Raw genomic sequence first — 21,732 nt, 5'->3', positions numbered from 1 at the left:
TATCGACAGAATCAAGAAAGGGGTGCTGCGTTGGTTTGGACATGTAGAACAAATGGACAGCGAAAGAATGGCTAAAAGGATCTACACTGCAAATGTTGATGGATGCAGAAAACGACGAAGACCGAGAAAGACATGACACAATCAAGTTCATCAAATACTTGAAGATGGACATGATTTTAAGCAACTGGCCCAAAATAAATTGATATTCACTCCTTCAGAAGTAAGTATGTGATGTATTAATAATTTTGATTCTGGGATTATTGGGTGTGAAGGAGCGTATAATATAATTAACTACATAAAAGTTGTATAGAAAACGATTCATATTGTAAAAAACACTAAAAAAATTATCTATTCGTCGCGGATCGGGAAAATTAAAATAATTGTAATTCTAGGTAGTATTTTATACAGTTAATTGAAAAAAAATTCTTATTGGTCTAGATTGTAAAAATGAACATTTTTTAAGGGGTATTGTCCTAAGACCAATGCGATCGCAAAATAAAAGTTGTATTTCCGATACAACTTTCATAACTTTACTGATTTCTCACAGCCCAGTATCCAAGATGGCGGTAGAATTCTTCCATCTTTTTTTTCTAACTTAACTTATATTTAACTTCGCGTCATGAATATTACGAAACTTTATCATAATGCTACTTCCGCCCAGACCGATAACAGATGAAGCCAATACTTCCGGAAAACTAGGAGATATGATTTTCCTTTGAACAGATTTTCGGGTTAGGAAAATGCTGGAAAAAACTTTCACGGTATTTCCCCATATGTAAGATTTTTTTCTGTCGGCATCTCAAGACGTTGTCGTCGATAATTTAATAATATCTAAGTTCCGATATCATGATATTGATGTTGAAATCAACAGCTCAGTTTCAAACTTGTCATTTTTATCAAACGTTTTTTACCAAAAAATTTGATTGTGTATGTATGTATGTATGTATGTGTGTGTATATATGTATGACTATGTGGATATGTATATAAAATATATATAAATGGCGAGCCGTGATTAATTTCATGGGTAATCTACAAAAAATATCATTAATTTGTATCTACATAGAAGTACATAATATGTAAGTAATATAATTATAAATGATTATTTTTTCTTTCTGTGAAAATCAACTCTAACAACAATTATTATTAACCACGCGATATACGTAGCATTATTTTATACTATTTTTTACAAAAATTTATTTAAAAAAAACCACAGTACATAAGGTTACAATAAAACATTTTTATCGAAAGTTATATAAAATGATAAGCTGTACATAATCGCTTATTTAGACGATTCGCCCCTGATGTATATAGATTTGCCACATTTAATTACATTCGATTTACATTTTTTTATTTGAAATTACATAACTTCAAATGCACAAAAAACTAATACTAAACAGTGTTAGCTACTCTCCAAGCACAAGAGCTAGTTTTTAAAAAAAATATCTGCGGCATGAAGATAACTAAATAAACGTGAAAGTAAATTATAATGGAAAATAAATAAGCATTTATCATTTTATGTAATAACTAAATTTTTTTTTTTTTTTTTTAAGTTTTTATTTATTTAATTTTTTTAATTATGCTTTATTAAGTTACTTCATTAGATCTCAAAAACTAATATTAACCTTCAAGATAATAATAATTTCACATCAAAACTTCTCCTGAACAAATAAATTAATTTTAATTATTTAAAAACATTGCATTTCTTGTCATTCATTTTATTTCATTAGAAAATTAGACAAAAAAAAAAACTTTTTTTTTTTTTTTTAATTAGTCTTATTGACATAATGCATTTTATTTTAATTTTACAAACTATAATTAATAATAAAAATAATGTGACCTCACTGGGGTTTCCCGTGCCGAGGACACTTAACAATATACTTTTTTGAAATGTTTTTATATTTGAGAATAAACAAAAAGACTAACAAATTACAACAGGGATGGAGAATACCTTAAATAAGGGAATATGGAAGTCTAGGCATTTACAGGGCTTATGACCTGTCATTGGCTGATTTAAGTGGCCACTTTACACACTGTGTAACATTCACTATTTTGCCTATGTTTAAACATCCATACTTCTTCAATTCTTCCATTTGTTGGTTTTAGTGAAGTTAAAGAGCCGAAACCTTTATTGTTGTGAAGAGATTCATCTGACTGAATTATTTCACATACGAGGCAACGCCTGAAAAGAATTTTTCAGTTTTTAAACTTCTTCTTGGACTAGTTGGTTTCATTACAATATTTGAGTTTGTCCAAATGTTCGCAGACAAAAGACTGGATTTCACCCCCTCGGGAGTCATTAAGATTAACAAATTACAACAGGGATGGAGAATACCTTAAGTAAGGGTGAATGAAGTGAAGGAATGAAAAAATGGTGAATGTTACACAGTGTGTAAAGTGGCCACTTAAACCAGCCAATGACAGGTCATAAGCCCTGTAAATGCCTAGACTTACATATTCTCTTATTTAAGGTATTCTGCATCCCTGTTGTAATTTGTTAATCTTGATGACTCCCGAGGGGGTAAAATCCAGTATTTTGTCTGCGAACATTTGGACAAACTCAAATATTGTAAAAAAAGACTAACTTAAAAAACAGAGATAATTAATAAAATATTTAGATAGTTTTAAAAACTAGGTATTTATGTACATCTATATTATTTATATTACAAAACACACAATGAAATTAACAAAAACCTAACATAAGCTATACACTTGTGGATGTGTATCATCAGAGAGGAATAACATTTTCACGAAGAGAATAACAAGGAAAAGTCTGTTTCTCAAGTGTTTTTATTTGTTGTGTTATTTATGGGATACATTTCAAAAGTAAGATTCTAAATTAAACATTGTTTAATTTGTATTTATAGCATGTTTCGTTAATTAGTAAAAAAATATTTAAAATGTACAAGGATTCATATATAAATACAAAATAATATTGTCGCCGTTCAGGCAAAAGTCATTAACCAAAAAACATCATTTGGAGACATTGCAATTTTGGTTTGGAGACCAAGGAAAAGTCCAATTTTTGCGTTTTAGAGGGTTTATGTACCCAACGTGTCTATTCTTTTTTTTCTGAGCGATATTTAGTATGAGTATAGAAAAGATCATTTGAGTTAATCATTAATTGATTTATTTGTTTGTTTTCGAAATAAAATTACTTTCTCTTACAGGATGTTTGTCATGATTGTCACTCAGCGAGAGAACATGAAATGGGCTTTGAATGCCCATTATTTTGTTATCTTAATGGATGTAGCATATGCTAATGTAAAAATGTATGACAAAATAACACGCTCAATGAAATGAGCGTTAAATTGATACAGAGGGTTATTACTAGAGCCCTCACAGGGCACTGAAGATTTAAAAATCACCTAGCTAGAATGATTTTCTCTGCTAGGTGTAGGTTTTTTTGCGGGAGTTGCAGTTTTATTGACAGTATATTTCACAAGTGGAATTTGTTTCTAGGCAATCAATTAGATATAGTTTCTGCAGTGCAGACAAGGAAACATCTAAATACATTATATGTAAATGTGATGATTTATATCATAAAAGAAGCCGCATCCTCAGGGGACCACTGATTAAACTTAAGGATGTTAAAGAGTTCGCCCTCTACCTAATAGCCCGATACTTTGCGGATCTGGGGTTGAAGGGGGAGATTTAGCAAAATGAGAACGTTTTTTTGTTTTTTTCATTATTTAACTTTTTGTACATAACGTTAATTGTACATTTGCGGGCTTATTGCCAAATCGCAATTTCTTCCAACCGTCCAATAAAATATTTTTTTTATCATTTATAGTATAATACGCACTCTCGAGTGGGCTGTCAAATGTCATAACCTAATAAGTGATGTATTTTATTATTTTATTAGCAATTATTTTGTTTACGTTCTCGTACATTTTTTACTACTTATGTCACTATACTTATTGAATCGAAAAAATCCCACGTACGCAAGCCCTATGCATGGGTATACTACATCTAGAATACATTATAAAATCTATGATATAGATGTACATATAAATATAAAAAACAGATACATATAAAATAAAACTGGAAAGTTACATTCAGGTTTTTTTTCGGAAGGGAAATGTTTAGGAAGGCCAAAAAATGCATTTAAGCGTGGCCTACATGTATCCAAAAACAGTTGAAAACTTCAAAATGTTGCAAATTTGTGGATAAATGCTTGTACAGGTTGAACCATTTTAATTGTAATTTAAACTTATTTAGCATTTTCTACGCACTTATTTACGTTTTGTTTTAATTATTACAATAACTGTTTAAAACAATTTCATAATATAGCATTTCTTTCAAAGCAACAAACAAAGATTAATTTCTTGTCACTACTTATTATTATTTTCCTATCATACTCTTAAGGTGAATTCCAGGAACAATTAAATATTATTATCCAGAAACTTCTTTAAAATCGGTTTTTCATGTCTACTTAATGATTCGATAGGTCGGAAATAATAATTATCATCAGAATCTTATTGAAATTATTGATGAAAGCAATGGGAAAATATTATTTCTGTGCCTGTAGCAATTTCATTAGCCACTAGGTGAATTTTAGTTGTTAGATTTAAATGCTTTTTTTGTGACATACGAGCTTTTAATACTGTTAGATTTCGGACCGTTAAATTTACACTTTTGCAAACTGATTCATACGAAATGTCAACATTAATGTATGCATTATATCGTAGTAACTACTGAATACCAAAAACATGGATTTTCTAAAAAAAATCCTTACTAATGTTCGAAATTCGATATTCGCTCTAAAAAAATAAAGCTTGTCCGGATATTTTTTTTGTTAATTTACTAAGTTCATTTCTAAATATTTATAGAAAAATAATCTTCATAAAATGTGGTTATGCTCAGGGCTGAATGAGAGTTTTATTGAACTGTATTTATTGTTCGGTTACTTAAGAACCTTTCTCGTGCGGTAAATTCAGGGGAGTAAAACACCCCGAAGTAGAAATCCATTCGATCGAGCCATTTTGGCTTAGCATTTCGCCTCGAAGCCGGGACTTATACGAGCATAGAAAAGAAAATAAATAAGACGAGTTAGCTCATCAGAAGCTTCGCTGGCATAAGCAGCGCTTACGTCACCCATTCAGGGCGGGAAATCAGTGTCCGCCGAGCTTCCATTATCGGCCGTCCGAAGGCAAGTCACGATTGTTTACTTGATGTATAGCCGGCCAATCTCTCAAGAAGAAAACTCTAGCGCCATTTCAATTAAACATCTCCTTTTTCCAATGATTAAGAGAGAAACGCCGTTTCTGTGTATAACGTAAAACGCGCAATAGATAAAACCAAAGCCGCTTCATTACCAGGGGCAAACTGTGTATAGAAGCGATTATGCGCAGCTTACCATTCTATTTGACTAACCATAATAATGTTTTACTGATACTTTATTTACAGAAAAACAAATAAATAATTACCAATTTTTTTTAATCATTTCCACCGTTTGTATTTTTATCCTAATATAAATATAAATATAAATAAAGCATAGCGCCTGCGGTGAGCCAAGAAACTAGCCGATTATTCCAGCTTATTTTTTCATATTAAAAAGTATACTTTATTTTGAATGTCTTAACTCCAGTGCGGGTTTTTTCTCTTAGATTAAACTTCCAGATTACACAGATTATTTAAAAATTCTTGATTTGGAAAACAGTATTTCAAACATTATTTCTTTGAGATGGTACTTTTTACATAAGACCACAATTACTTTCATGCGTCATATTGCAGTATATATGGTGAGTCATCTGAACTGGCTAACTATGAATATCTTTCCCGTTCTAAAGAAGTAAATAATGTATTTTTAAAGATATTTTTGTCATAAATATCATTTACTTAGATTAATAATTTTTATCCATTTTGATATTTTTTCAAATTTAAAGCTAAGACATAATACATTTAAAATTATTTATAAATGAGCTACATGTATGTACAGTATTATTACTAGAGCACACATAAGAATACGTTATTGCGTGTTTCACTTCCAGACTTAAAATTAAAGAATAAATGTACACAAATATATTTTTCCATGCATCTTTTTAAAATAAATAAATTAACAAAAAAATAAAAAGTTAAAATCAAACTGCCTGCGTTTTAGGAGAACAAATAAATTTAAATTTATTTCAACAGAGAGGGAAAAATTTTTGTGAAGGGAATATGGAAGTCTAGGCATTTACAGGGTTTATGACCTGTCATTGGCTGGTTTAAGTGGCCACTTTACACACTGTGTAACATTCACCATTCTGCCCATGTTTGAACATCCTCATTTCCTCAACTCTTCCATCTGTTGACTTTTGTGAAGTAAAAGAGCTGAAACCTTTATCACGTGGGTGAGATTCATCCGGCTGAACCAAATCACCTACTAGGCAACTTAAACCAGCCAATGACTGGTCATAAGCCCTGTAAATGCCTAGACTTCCATATTTCCTTCACAAAAATTTTTCCCTCGCTGTTGAAATAAATTTAAATATAAACAACTCCCTAGGGAGGAAATCCAGCCAGTCTGCAAGCATTTGGACATAATCAAACATTGTTGAATAAATAAATGTTTACTTTCAATAAACACAATATATAAATAATAATGATTTTATTCTTATTATTATTAGATCACACATAAGTAAAAATAAATATAATAATAAGTTTAATATTAAGTTCACAGATTGTTTAAATGTTTTCTTTCCTTTTTTAATATTAAGTTCATAGATTGTTAAAATTTGTTTAAATTTTTATTGTTTAAATGTATACTATGTATTGTTACAAGAAATGTACTATTTTTTTTTATGTACCGTCCCAAATGAGTTTTCTCGTACAACTCCTGGGAATATAATATCATGATATTCATGTCTTATATGTTTTATTAATAAATAAAAAAAATAAAAAAAAATATATCACTTATACCTTAATCCTAAGTCATTACCAGTTTTATTTATTGAGTTAGTCATAGGACTTAAAAAAGCTTTTAGTATCATGACAAATTATTAAGAACGTATTTTTTCTAATTGATTTGAAATATTTCAAGGCTTTCCGTTTGTGTTATTTTTCAGACACTCATACTCAGTTCTTCTCCTCTTTGGTCATTTTTTAAATCTCTTTTTCATAAGGTATGGATGGCGTTGTTAATGAAATTCTAGTCTTTTTAAAATTTGATTTAACCACTCAAATATTTCATTATCACTTTTAACTCAAAGTTTCATTCAATAAATGGATATACATAATTAGAATCAAGTTTAGTTTAAGATTTGTATCTCGATTTGTTAAATATATTTTAGTTTCGATAACAATTCGGCTTAACGCGTTTTAAAAGTATTATTTTTTAGCTTTTGTTGAAGAAATAGGAGTCACATAAAATACTAGGATACTTTTCTTAAAGTATCTTTTTCGAAACGAAGAAATGAAAACAAACATATCAAAATATGAATTAAATATCTTGTTTTGGAAAATTGAAAAATTATGTAGGAATTCAGTATTGCCGGTTAAAAAAAATCACCCGCAAATGTATTCAACTTATGTAAAGTCGTCAGAGGTCTAATCTATTAAAAATGTTTTCCAAGCGTGGATTATTTTTGGGACCTGAGTCAGACAATCTTTTTTTTTTTTGAACTAAAATATTATTGTTACAATTTGAGCATGATTTTGTAAATTGGCGCACAGTACCAATACTTGAAAGCTATGAATATATTTTCTACTAGTATTTCTTTTGTTTTATTAAAACGTACTTATTTATTTACATAAAATTTTACACACCTTCCTATTATAATATTGGTTCAGGTATATGAGTAATTTTTTTATTTTAAAAAGAGAAGATAGTAGAAAATTTAAGGGTTCAGACGTATAGTACACAAAAACAATAAAAAAACAAAGACAACTAAATCACCAATACACATTAAAATACAAACTTAGAGGAGGAAGAGTATTAAACTGGTAATCCTAGCCAGGAAAAAAAAAGATCCACCTCTCTCAGTAGGCTGTTTAACGGACCAATCATCTTCCCCACAGGCATCAACGGTAAATTAGTGCTGCATTCAGGAAGAAATGTCTGTGTTTTATTAATTTCATTATTCATACGTTCAGCAGTACACATAAATTTTAATGATTATTCAGTTTGCCGCATAGTCATCCTGGTTTGGGTATCTTACCCTTTATTTCTCATTTTATTTAATAATCTGTATTAACTTCCAGTCATTTTACAAACACATCATTGGATTTGGTTACTTAAGAAGGAATATATGTATATAATATATGTGTATATATATGTTAATATACCTGCGTGAAAAATTTCAACGCTTATCAGTTCATGTTTTACCTCTTCGTTCTAATTCTCAAGGCACTCTCTTAATACCCATCCACAATTCCTTTTTCTCTAACTCATATAGTGTCCATACCGCTCGACTGCGGAATCATTTCGCATTCACCATCAAAGATGTTATTACAGTATCTCTGTTTAAATCACGTCTGAAGAAACATCTTTTTCACTTCCTTAATCTCTCCTCCTTTCCTCTTTCCTATTTTTTCCTTTTTCCCATTAAGTAGTGGTATTGTTTTAATGTAATTTATACACAAATATATTTATTCCTATTTTTAAATATCTTTAGCCTTTTTTATCTTTATTTTCTATTGATTATGTTTTTAACTTTAATTATAACAATAAAACTTTAATTTTATCAGTTCGTTGGAAAAAATTGCCATTTGGCAATGAGCCCGCCAACGTACAATAAACATTATGTGCAAAAAGTAAAATAATTAGAATTTTAAAAAAGCAATTCAAGCTCAAACCGTATTTTACAAATATTATTTTATTTTATTTATTGGGTAAACAAACAGTATGTACACAAATATTGACAATCTCCGTGTATATTAGTGTAGGAAAAAGTCTGTCGATTTTTTTTTGCATTTTTGCACAGTCAGCAAAGGAGATGAATTGACAATATTTAAAACATTTTTTTACGTCCTAAGTATATGCATTAAAGAGTAGAGGGCTAATATTATCTACATAAAGATCTAAATTTTTGGGGGCTATAAAATACCCAACTGAATCAGCGATTCTGAAAGCAAATCACTCGTTTTTTTTAGTAATTTAAAAAGTCCCGAGCTTTATAACCTTATTATTTGCCTTAATCATTCGGGGAATTTTTAATGAATACTCCGTTTAGTTATCTCGAAACTTCTTTAAATCAAGCGCAATTTAACATTGAACTCGATTTATTTTATGTCAGATGCAGACATCTTAAATGTTGCGAATAGCAAAAATTAATTAGGCACTTCGTTTCGAGAGAATATCTTTAAATGAGCATTTTCCGTATTTTTCCTAGCGTATCTTACTTCCCCAGCGATATGAAAGTTAATAAACTGCGTTAAATGGGTCTGTTTAAACAGGGCCATTAATCGTCGACATTTTTCCTAAAAGCGTCATTTAATTACACCAGTAATATTTTACGAGAAAAGCTTTCCCTAAGGAGAAACTTAATTCCCTGTCGAAGAACATATTTATATCTCCAATATTCCAACTAGTGTTAGGTGAAATCTTTCACCCACGGAAATTTTATTATATCGAACGAAGGTTAGAATAATGAAGTGACTGAAGGTATCTAGTACCCGAGAAACTAATCAAAGTTTATAATAGGTGCTTTATTTAACGGAATCCGTTACACAAACTTTCATCGATTCGTTCACCTTCCGTTGGGTAATCTACTCCGCGGCACATCTGTCGGGAGCATAGCATATCGTAACTTAACAGAATAGTGTACTTTCTTAAAGGAAAACTTGAGATTGGAAAATATGTGTGACGGTTTTAAAAACAATTTTACTTTGAATTTTATTTAATATGTCTACCTAATAGCAACAGCGAATGGTTTATAGAAGCGATTATGCGCAGATTATATTTGACAATCCATAATAATGTTTTACGGTGACTATACTACAGAAAAAAAAACAAATAATTACTTTTTATTATAAATCATTGCCACCATTTGTATTTTTCTCCAAATACAAATGAAAATATGAATAAAGCGCGCCCAATGCCAGCAATGAGCCATGGAACTAGCCGATTACTCCAGCTTATTTTTTCAAATACATAAGTGTACTATATTTTGAACATATTAAACCAGTGGCGGGATTTTTCTCCTAAAGTAAACTTGTAGATTACACATTTTTTTTGAAATTCTCTATTTGGAAAACAGTATTTCAAACATTATTTCTTAAGGACTATTTTTCTGAAGATATACTTTTGACATTTGACTCGCAACACACGTGGCGCTCGACGCGGCCGTTTATGGCATTATTCATTTTTAGATCAAATCGACCAGTTGACATTTCAATCGTAATGAGAATACCTAATACCGACTGAATTCATTGTGCTATTTTTCATAAACTTTGAAATTAATTTATAATATAGCTACACAATATAATATACCACGAAGTTACGTCGTTAGAGTTGATTTCATAGATGAGAGTTGGGGTATCACGCAAAACCACAGAAAAGATTGCAATTTATAGTATACTCGTATATCATTTACATTATACTATGTCGGTACAAATAAATGATATTTTTTATAGCTTACCTTTAAATAAAATGACGGTTCACCACTGCTTAATAGTTATTTTATGTATATATTTGTTTTATTTTGTAAATGTATGCCACTAGTAAAACACTATAAAATAATCAACATAAATATACATAACTTATATATATATTTTATTCCATATAATATAAATATTATTCATCCATAATACAATGCATTTTTATTGAAAAGTAAAGATGCTTCCAGCTTTGCTCAGACTTTCTGACAACTTATTAAACATTTTCAAACCTTTAGAGTAAAGATTGTTTTGATTTCCAGTTAGTCTCACTTAGAAATCCTGAAATCACAATCATTTTTCATTTTATGCCTGTGTAAATGAAATGAAAGTCAGATTATTTAACTATGTTTAATTTTGGTGTATAGACCACACTTAAATGCTACCGTAATAATATAATGTGTAACATGAATTATTTTTAACTTTGTATCGTTTCCAAGAAATAGGACAGTAGACACAAGTAGAAATATGACAGTATTTCAGTCAACTGTCAATAAATCTCAGATGTCAAAAACGGCCCTAGTTCCAAATTTCGTAATTTCGATAAGCAGACAACTTTTGTCAACGAATTGTTCTATTTTCACAGCTCATCAAGGCTTAAACGGTTTTGCGTCAAGCGCATTCTCAAGGTCTTTTAGTAGAAATCCAATCAATCAAATTTTCTTTTATTCGACTAGAACTTTTGATACTTATTCATCGCAAAACAGTACGGGAAAGCCATCTGCTGGTAAAAAATATATATCAGAAGTCTTTATAACTAAAATTGCTTTTCAAACTATCTCAGATATATGAAAAACGCGCGTTCAACCATATTGCTCTTTCTTCTACACTACTGAAGGCGAACTTCTTATCTTAGTTCGGAACAAAATCACCTCTTTCTTCGATAACTCCTAAAGTTTTTTTTTATCCGACCCCAATCTAAATGAGGGCTTCGTCGGAAATGTTTACAGAGTTAAAATACCCAGTTATCTTCGTTACAGATCTTTTTGAGGGGATGTTTTAAAATTTTTAGAAATTAGAGATTTCGATAATGACGTAATGAATGCTCTTTGTACGAAGAAGGACAAGCCGACGGAAATAGGGCTAACAAAAAATGCCCTCTGATATATCTTTTGATCAAATAAAGTACGTAAAGTCATGATTTTAGTTAGACTTCTAGTAACTAATCTTATTTCTGAGATTTGTTGTTTGATTATAAACAAATCTGTTCATTATTTAGCAAAACTAATTAAAGTCTACTTACAAGACAGATTCGCTAATGGCGTAAATATCGTCTACGCGCTTTCTCTGGCAATAAAAATTATGCGTATTCATTTTCTAAATGGCCAAATAAATTTTCGAGTAATGCGTGTGATTGTACCGGCACTTTTAAAGAGGCTGCTTGAACACTACTAAGAAAGAACTGCCAATGAAATTTTATCCATTTAACTTATTTTGAAAAAAATACGTATGGAAAAAAAAATGTTTTGTTTTAACGTATGTGCATACTCGAATTTGATTGTGCCTATTCTTATTTTTATTCTGAAAAATGGGGGCCAGTTTTATATAAGCTGTGACTTGTGTAGATCTATAGAATTCGATGTTACTGTGACTTGTGTAGATCTATAGAATTCGTGTATCGGTCACCGCTTCCGTCATCTTGTTTACCTTAATAATAAGTTAAGGAATGCTATCTTTGTTTAGTTTTGTATCGTTTACTTTTTGTGCTGTTACATGTTCACTAAATTGCCAAACTTACTAATAGTTATTTGCTCAATGTATTGTTATTATGTCTTTTTTATTGTAAACTTTTATAAATCATTCTTATGTTCCTGCAATTCGACTTGTCTGTGCGTTTTGTAGCAGCAAGATTTTTTGTAATGTTAGCTATCGTATTATATAAAATATGTTTGTAAATGTCATCAACTATCATGTATCTACATTTAGTAAATGGGGTCTAGAATTCCAACCATCCATGCTCTCAGTAGCTGCAAGACTTGTGGTTATCTAACTTCTATTTTTACAAATTTGTTTCTTATTTCGTTTTTCAAAATATCACCTAAACTCTATACTTCATTTTCAAATAAAATTAAATTAAAAAATGTAAATAGGGGCTAGATTTCTTACTGTTAATGCGCTCTGTAGCTGCAAGACGTGCTGTAATCTAGCTCCTACATATCATCATTGTTATATATCATAATTGGAGACGAGGAACTAGAATCCCAACCGTCCATGCGCTCTGTTGCTGCAAGACGTGCTGGGATATTTGTTTATTGTACAGCGCCCTTGAGGTGATTTTCACAAAAATGGCGCTATATTAATTATCCAAACATATATATATATATATTGTGACGATTCCTGCATTTTTACACCAATCGCAGCGAATCTTGATCATTTTGTTACTTGAAGGTAAGATGATCAGACTTACGCTTTAGGTATCAGTCTTGAGTCTATGAAATATTCTATTGTAAAAACACCTTTTTAAATTATATTTCCTATCAACCATGTCAGGAATCGAACCCGAGACCGCTTGCATAGTAGGCAAATGCACTGACCATTACACCACAAGGCCGACAAAAGGCCGGCAAATATATCCCTCCCGACACTTAAAATTAGGCTATAAAGTGCGGGGCAAACGCTCTAACCAGTGATCTTCCGAAAATGCGGCTTTTTCTGTGCCCGTTGAAAAATAAACAAATAATTTATATCATGTCTATAACAAATTGCTCGTTTGATTAATTTCTTATTTGAACAACAACGATGTTCCGAGTTTTATTCACGAATATTCTATTGTAGGTATGTACAGTACATAACAAAAGTTAAGTGAATTGCATGCTTCTCTAACTAAAGGTTTCGTGTTAATTCTATTAGGCACAACAATAGTTTTGTGTTTCAAAAGTTCACAATAAAACTCAATTTATCAAATGCGCATGCTATTATTGTGACCCCTGACACGAATTTAAATTTAGATAGACAGTTTCTAATTTCCTAACCAAAACGTGTTTTTTCCAAAGAACTACTTTTTTTGTTTGTTTATTAATCCAAAACAACTGCCTTAAATTAAAATTTTATTTATTTGCTGTTTTTAATTTATTCAAGTTCTTTGCTCAAATTCGTGTTATTATTGATTTAGAATTAAAACCATGAATTTCATGAACTTTATTAACCTATAATTGATAAATACATAATATTTCAAATATCTGCCTTCTAATAATATACAAAATAATAAATCAAACCGCTTATACACGCTTTTGTGTAATATTCATGTAAAAAAGTGAATTTGAACAGGAATGTTGCGTCTCATAAAACGAAATAATACGGACCAAAATGGACACCAAGTCATTGGAACAAAAGGCATAATAGTACTACACACGTGCGTTTCCAGAAACTATCTACCAGCCAGCGGGCCACATGGCGACGGAATCTACCTACTGTCTACAAAAGCTTCTCTTCGGACATCTATCTCCCTTTGTTAACCATGGAGTTGAAACAGTGTTTGATTTATTTAGTTTTTTATTGCTTACTTCTTGGCATGAACACTTTACCAATTTACTACTATACTCTATTTTTTATAAATTTATTGATATTGTTTTAACTTTGCTGGAATTCCTCTTGTCCATGCGCTTTGTAGCTGCACGATGATTGGTTATCTAGCTTTAATATATCAACTTTAAAATACCTAAATTTTGTAAACGGGGTCTAGAATTCCAATCGTCTATGCGCTTAGTAGCTGCAAGGCGTGTTGTAATCTAGCTCCTATCGGTTATAATTTTTGATTGATCTTAATTGAAAACGAGGAACTAGAATCTCAACCGTCCATGCGCTCTGTAGCTGCAAGACGTACTGGGATATTTATTAATTGTACATCGCCCTTGAGGTGATTTTCTCAAAAATGCTGCTTTATAAATTATTCAACTATATATATTAACATGGTAAAAAAAAGCACTAAAAATATTAATTTCCAGTGATTTGCTTACTCGATTTAACTATTCTCTTTTCGTGTATTTATTTAAATATTGTATCATCATTCTTGGTTAGATTGCCTTATTTAAAAAAAACTCTACTTACTTTTAATGTACCTACCAATAAAAGGATGATATCAATAATTTTCAAGTATTACAATTTTTGTATTAATTTAAGTTATTTATAATATAAAATTAATATTTGAAGCACTCATTTTGTAGTTTTCCACGATAAATAATTAAAAAACCTACGTATTTATTTTGTTCAAAATCACTCTCATATTCTCGTGATTTTACACAAAAAACAAGCTGTGAATTATTTAATATTTTGTTCTAAAGAATTACAATCAATTTTAATTATTTATTTATAATTCGCCTGTTTTTTATACTAATGACAAATTGTGTTTACTTTGTTTGAATTTTCATTTTCTTTTCATTTTAGCTAACATCGAGGAGATCAGGGTAACAGCACTAGTGGGAGGAGTCGCGGAACTTCCTTGTGACATTGCTCCCGGTAATACCGAAGTATCTGACACGACTCCTACATCTGTACTCCTGGTAGTTTGGTACAAAGACGACGCTCCAGTGTACAGGTAACTACTTGTACTTGTTCTTAAATAAATTAAACCATGGAGGGAAAATGTGCATAAAATGATCCCATGGGCGAAACATGCAAGAAGATGTAACTAAATTCCTGTTTTAAGTCTTTGTGGGTTCACTCTATTAAAAGTAAATGTGGAAAGAACATATAATTACTCTTGCAGAAGCTTTGATGTATTACCGAAAACTATTACTGTTCGATTCATTTGATAATAATAATAAATATAATATTTCGTAAATTTATACGGCGCCATTTTTGTGAAAATTCACCTCATGGGCGCTTAAAAATTGTGTATTGATACAATTTTTTTATAGGTTTTTTTAAATGAAAATATATATCAGTACAGACATCAGGGCCCCGATTACAATGAAAAGTTAGTATTTATCTCTAATTGTATCTACAAAGTAAAACTAAGTTTTCTGTATGAAAAGCAGAATATGCATACATTTTTCTTTTGAACATCTTTAATTATAGGTTACCGATGAAGATACTTTAAATGTTTATGCAAATATACTCATTTTCGTACACAAATATCGATTTTTTTTATAGACAGTCGTAGATAACACTATTAACTTTCAATTGTAATCGAGACCATGATAATGAAAGAAAACAAAAAATATTATGAATAAAAACAAAAATCTTACCAAGACACTTGTTGTGGCTTGTTGAAGATTTACCCATACAAAATAATTTCTACTTTAAAATAAATATTTTAACATCTACACAATAGGAAAATATCACCATTTTTTTTAAGTAATAAAGGTCCATGAAATACTGTGCATTAAAAAAACATATTTTTTGTTACTTATTAGAAGCATAAAAATTTATTTAAATTTGTAATTTTGAATTCCCGCAAAAACGGTCATTCCATTGGCCACGCCCCTAAATACGTCACGATTCATGTTTATTTGTTCACGACCATCTAAGTATGCTTAGAACGTTGGCGTTATCACGAATCTTGACTTCACAACTATCAATGCCAAACATGTAGCGTTTTTCTAGAGGCGTATTTTAAAAAAAAAAATTTTTAACTATATATATGTATTTATTTATTAACGGACAAAGTCCATTTATACGATATAAGAAAACATTTCTCCACAATGTCTATATTGATTTTGAAAATACAATTAATTATTCTAAATCCATTTCATATATTTTTATCAATATTTGTTGTTTGCAGTATTTTTCTATTACAGACAGACTAAAAAACAACCTAGTATTTGAATAAATAAAAACCCTTAAATATTACTTCAAAACATTATATACATACATATATATATACATATTTACCGTAATTATATAATACACAGTACATATTTGTGCAAAAAGTACAAAAAAACGAAACGAAACACCACACCAAATAAAAAGCAACCTCTTATGCTTGGTGCGGAAAAATAAACACATTGTTGGTATTTTGAGGAGTAGTTAGTTAAAGGAATTTCTGTTTTACTGCTTGTAGTGGAAAGCATTTTGTTCTGACTTCAATGGGTTTGTTTTGAGATCAACGTTTACCGGGCTCCTGAAATATTCAGTAAAGTCGATGAATTATTAAAATGTACATACTTTTGTTTTGTACAAAACCCTTGCGCTCCAGAGTGAGTTTTTCATCTACCTTTCGGATCATGGTCTTTTGCTTTGCTCTCTCAGGAGAGAACACTTTCTATTCCTCGACATAGCACATCATTTTTCAGCTATTCCTTTTCTGTTCAAGGTGCTAGACTTTGGAATGAGCAACTTCTTTATATAAAAAATTCACTTTTACAAGCCACCTTCTAGAAACGCCTACAATATTACTATATATCCTTAAAATCCTGAGCTCCCTATATTTTATTGTTTTTTTACTTTCTTTCCTTGGTTCCTTTTTCACTCTTCTTCCTAACTCATTATTTGAATCCAAATGTTTCATTCTTGAATATGTATAACATGATGTACAAGCCTTATCTCTCAATTAAAAAATCAGCTGTTGGTGTTAATTAATTAGGTTTTTTTTATGCTTATATTTTGTACTTTTTGACCAGTCTGTTTTTTAGTTGGCTGGAAGATATTGCTTTTAGCAATAAATTCACTAAAGTACTTATTCTTTGTTCTTAAAGATAATCCATAGTTAAACCGAACAATGAATTAATAGAAAAAGACATTGATAATATATTATTTCATTTCTTGAAGTTTTTCTATGTCTTTCAGTGCCTCGTATTTTTAAAAATAATACGAGGCACTGAAAATAAAAAGAGAAAGAGTATGTAGTTAGATTGAAAAAAAATATATGTTTTAAGCCACACTAATTAACCAAATAAACCAAAAAAATCTTCATGGCCAAATTTCACAAAAGAATTAACCAGGGAAACATAAAGGCTAAACAGTTTACTTAATTTGTTTCCTTTTCATTTATGTCAAGAAAAAATAGTAACATTAACAGCAGCCTTAGTAATTTTATAAAAACAAGTCATAAATGTTTGGAATCCGTTTTGCAAAAACTGTTTGAATGTCGGTTAAGATCTTCTGGCTATCAGCGCTTAATATTGTAACCTTTTATCAAACAAAAAATATTTATACTGCAATGACAATTTATACATTAATTGTCATTGCAGTATAAATATTTGTGGGGAGCGGGATATCAAAATGACATAAACAGACTACAAAGACAACAAAATAAAATATGAAAGTTAGTATATGACCTTCCCTATTTAACTGCAACTAGAGAACTTTTTAAACAAACTAAGCAATTAAATATAACTGAACTCTTTCAACTAGAATCATTTAAATTTATCCATAAATTAGCCACTTATACAATTGTAGACGAAGAACTAAAACTAGTAAAAAATTGTAGTCAACATGGACATAATACGAGAATATCAGACAAATACCATATACAACTTTCTAAAACAAGACAAGGACAATCAAGACTAATGAACCAGGGACTGAAATTATACAATAAACTACCAGACAAAACTAAACAAAAGACTCAGACAAACTTTTCAAAAGATGTAAAAAATATTATCTTGAACAACAGAGTATAAACGAAAAATGTATATATTATTTTATGTAATATGAATGTTATAATCCGTAAGGGTTTATAAATAAATTTTCAAATAAAAAATTTAAAAAAAATAAAAAAATAAAAATAGATTAGTATGCGATTTTGTACGGTCTTCCCAATTAGGTGTAACATTTAAAAAAAACAATCAGTTTGAGAAAGGTTTTTTCCAAACAGAAGACTTGAAAAACAAATCGACAGATTTTTGTCTTTACTAAAAGAACTAAATTCTAAGAATAGTTCTTAGCTGTTTGCCTTTTTCTTACTTTTTCTATTCGGGATTGAAAAGTGTTTTTTTTTTATTTGGCCGTTGGTGACTTCCGGTCTTTGATTCGTCCTTTTTTTATAAAATTCGGGTTGACTATTCGACCTTTTGAGAGCCGTAACCTCTTACCCTTGAGAGTTTTCTGATTGGTTTTGGTATAAAAAATCTCTTTGGCCGAAATGTCTCAGATAACAACAGCCTGATACGAGTTTTGAGAAATGTATACAAATAGATGTTTATGTAGTTACAGAAAATTGATTATTCATGTAAAGCGCCACCCGAAATTATATGTTCAAATGTAATTTGAACATATTAACAATGCAAATATTAAACAAAAAAGTAAACCGTGTACTGATAAGCGTTGAATTTTTTCACAGAGGTATATAGTATATAAGTGCGTTAGGACTATGAAGAAAAGTGAACAGAAGTGAGAGGGAGTGATAGTTTCTCAACTGCGCTTTCTAATTTTGAGTCATTTCAATTTTGATTTCGTAGAAAACGACTACCTTTTATTTATGTTGATCAAGTTATATAACTAAAAAATAATTAGATTTAACTATCGATAAATGTTAATATAATATCAATTTTTGTAACATTTATTAACTCTCCATTCCCGGTGATGTGTAGCTAAAGTCCTTAAAATGTAACATGATTAGAATGACAGTTGTCAGAAAAAGTGACGACATAACTTTGTAGTAACGTTAAAGGAGTTATTTATATTGACTCACAAAAAAACCTTTGTATCTGGCGTGTTAATTAATTTTTTAATACAATGAATGAAAGATAAATCAAGATTTATTTATAAAATCAGATTTAAAACTAAAATAAACGTAATTATTAACGACGTTCTTACAAGGTTACATCATTTTGCAAAAACGTTAGAGATGGGACAAATTGATCGAATAAAAAAATAATTCATTTGATGTTGTTCATGAAAAAAGTATAAATGTCTAATTTTTTGGTGAATAATTGTGTTAAACACACTATAATAGCCTTGTTTTGGCGTTTTTTACATCAATTTTCGGAAACAGAGTTTTATGATTGCATGAAATAACTGATTAAATCGATTTGATCAGTGATCAGTAATTTCTCAGCACTGATAAAATTAGTTTGACAGCTGTCATTCTAATCAAGCTATATTTTAAGGACTATAGTACACATTACATCTTTATACATATAATAAATTCCGGGTTAAGATTTTCGGCATTCCTCCATCATACATTTACGTTTCGGTTAAAATATTTTTTCATTCAATAATTGATACTTATTACGAAAAGAAAAAGCGTTTTATCAGAAATCGCAGATAATTCCTTTATACAATAAAAAGTTTACCTATGTGTCGCATGTTCCGGCGTATGACGTAAAAGAGAACCGAACATACAATAGGAAAATATCACATGGGTTCTACGAATACCGATAAAAAAGTATATGAAATGGATTTATAATAATTAATTGTATTTTCAAAATCAATATGGATATTTTGGAGAAATTTGTTCATACATAAATGTAAAAAAGAAATTCAATAAAAATACGTTCGTAGAAAAATGCGACGTGTTTGGCCTTAGTTGTTGTGACGTCAAGATTCGTGATATTGTTCTACACAAATTTCAATAGCAAGGAACAAATAAACATTAATCGTTATGTATAAGGGGCGTGGCCAATGGAATGACCGTTTTTGCGGGAATCCAAAATTAAAAATTATTTTTATGCTACTAATAATTGGCAATTTTTTTTTTACTTAACAGTATTTCATAGCTCTTTATTACTTTTAAAATGTTTAAAAAAAGTTATGTTTCTCTATTGTCTCTCACACTCTTTACGTCTCTTTCTTGATGCTACATATATATATTTGGTATCGAGAGAGACAATTTCACGCGTCACAAGTTGCCCGTACTTTTGCCAGACGTCAATTAGTATTTCTACGAATTTCGTGGTTCTTTCGTTCCCGTTGCGAGCATGAGCTGATGTTTTTTTTATGTTCTTAGCAATTAGATATAAAATATTAATATTTTTGACTTCAACCATAAATAATCTTAGCAATTGCCTACGAATATTCTGTTTTTCGATTGAAAATCTTTCATTTTTTGTATGTTTAATTACTATCAGCACCGTATCAGCATGGCGGCCTCCGTGGTGTAGTGGTCAAGTAGCTTGACTCACGCACGGAAGGCTGCGGGTTCGATTCTCGGTGAGAAAAGAAAAAATAAAATGTGATTTTTGTCAGGCTGGGTGTTCTGTGATGTAATCCACCATTGTTATTGGGCCTCCTGGCCTGTTGTGGTGCAAAAATAAATAATAAAGTAACGCGAGGATGTTTTTGGCACAGTAGTGCACAAATTTTGTAAAAAACAAATACTTATTATTTACGTTGATCAAGTTGTTTAATTAAGATAGAACTCAACGAACTTAGCATTGTACTATCTAAAAATGTTAATAATAAATATATTTTTAATACATTTCATTAAATAAACATCTTCGCTCTTTAATTCAAATCTTATCTAATTAAACGATTTCTAATAACATTTTAAATATCAAAGGACAGTCTTTGTTGCGTCACGTTATTCAAAATATTCCTTCCTACGATTTGGAGTAGCTTGTTATCTGATATCTCCCGCACCTTCTGTGCTCCTGCTCAAGATACCAGGACAGCATTACAATAGACACAGGCACGGTAATTTCAGTTAACTAGTTAGTTGTGCCATAATTTCAGTTCTATGCTTGTGTTATTAGCTCCGGAGTAATAGGGCATCCAATTAGGGGAATTTATGTCAATGATCCCATTTTACAGGGTGTTGATTAACGCATACCTCCAGATGAACATTTCCCACCAATGCGCAAATTTAATTTTAGTTATTAAATAATTAAATCGAACGCCATTTTTGATCACCTTCATAAAATGTTGTGATGATTGAGAACGGCGCTATTTACGATTCAGCACTAGATTGTGTTACTAAAATTAGTACTATAGTATTCTTCTTTTTTTTTTATCTCGTCCTTTCCCTCATGATTGAAGATGACGGCTTCACTCGATCATTACTTTTGTGGTCTGTCTCCGGGTAGTCCTGTTCTGGGCAGAGCGAAGAGCATGTCACTAAAGACAGCCGCGTAGATTTAATTCAGTCCCTCCATCGGGTAGGTGAGCGACCTCTGGATCTTCTTTCTTCCGCTCCACCCATCACAGCAAGCTTTACGAGCCTGTCTGTTTTTTTCCTGGTGATGAAATCCGAAGCATTCTTCTCTAAGACCACATTTCGAAGGTTTTAATCTTGTTTCTCTCTGACTCTCTGTGTCCCATATTTCTACTCCGTATAGGAAT

General features: G+C 30.4%; 1 protein-coding gene across 1 annotated transcript in view; it reads left to right on the top strand.

The window, feature by feature from the left end:
- Nucleotides 1–14,958: 14,958 nt before the first annotated feature.
- The window catches only part of LOC148281668 (hemicentin-2-like), a gene marked incomplete at its 5' end in the record, with an annotated part of 150,352 nt that continues 143,578 nt past the window's right edge, over nt 14,959–21,732 (top strand). The window contains one exon of the mRNA XM_088226337.1: nt 14,959–15,109. Within this exon, the coding sequence (XP_088082463.1) occupies nt 14,959–15,109 (151 nt within the window). The remainder of the gene's footprint in view (nt 15,110–21,732) is intronic.

This window comes from Micrasema longulum, unplaced genomic scaffold (assembly GCF_059751315.1).
Source record: "Micrasema longulum isolate JH-2025_06_02 unplaced genomic scaffold, ASM5975131v1 h1tg000423l, whole genome shotgun sequence".
Classification (NCBI taxonomy): domain Eukaryota; kingdom Metazoa; phylum Arthropoda; class Insecta; order Trichoptera; family Brachycentridae; genus Micrasema; species Micrasema longulum.
The sequence above is the reverse complement of the archived record's forward strand: the minus strand, read 5'-3'. Positions and strand labels throughout refer to the sequence as shown.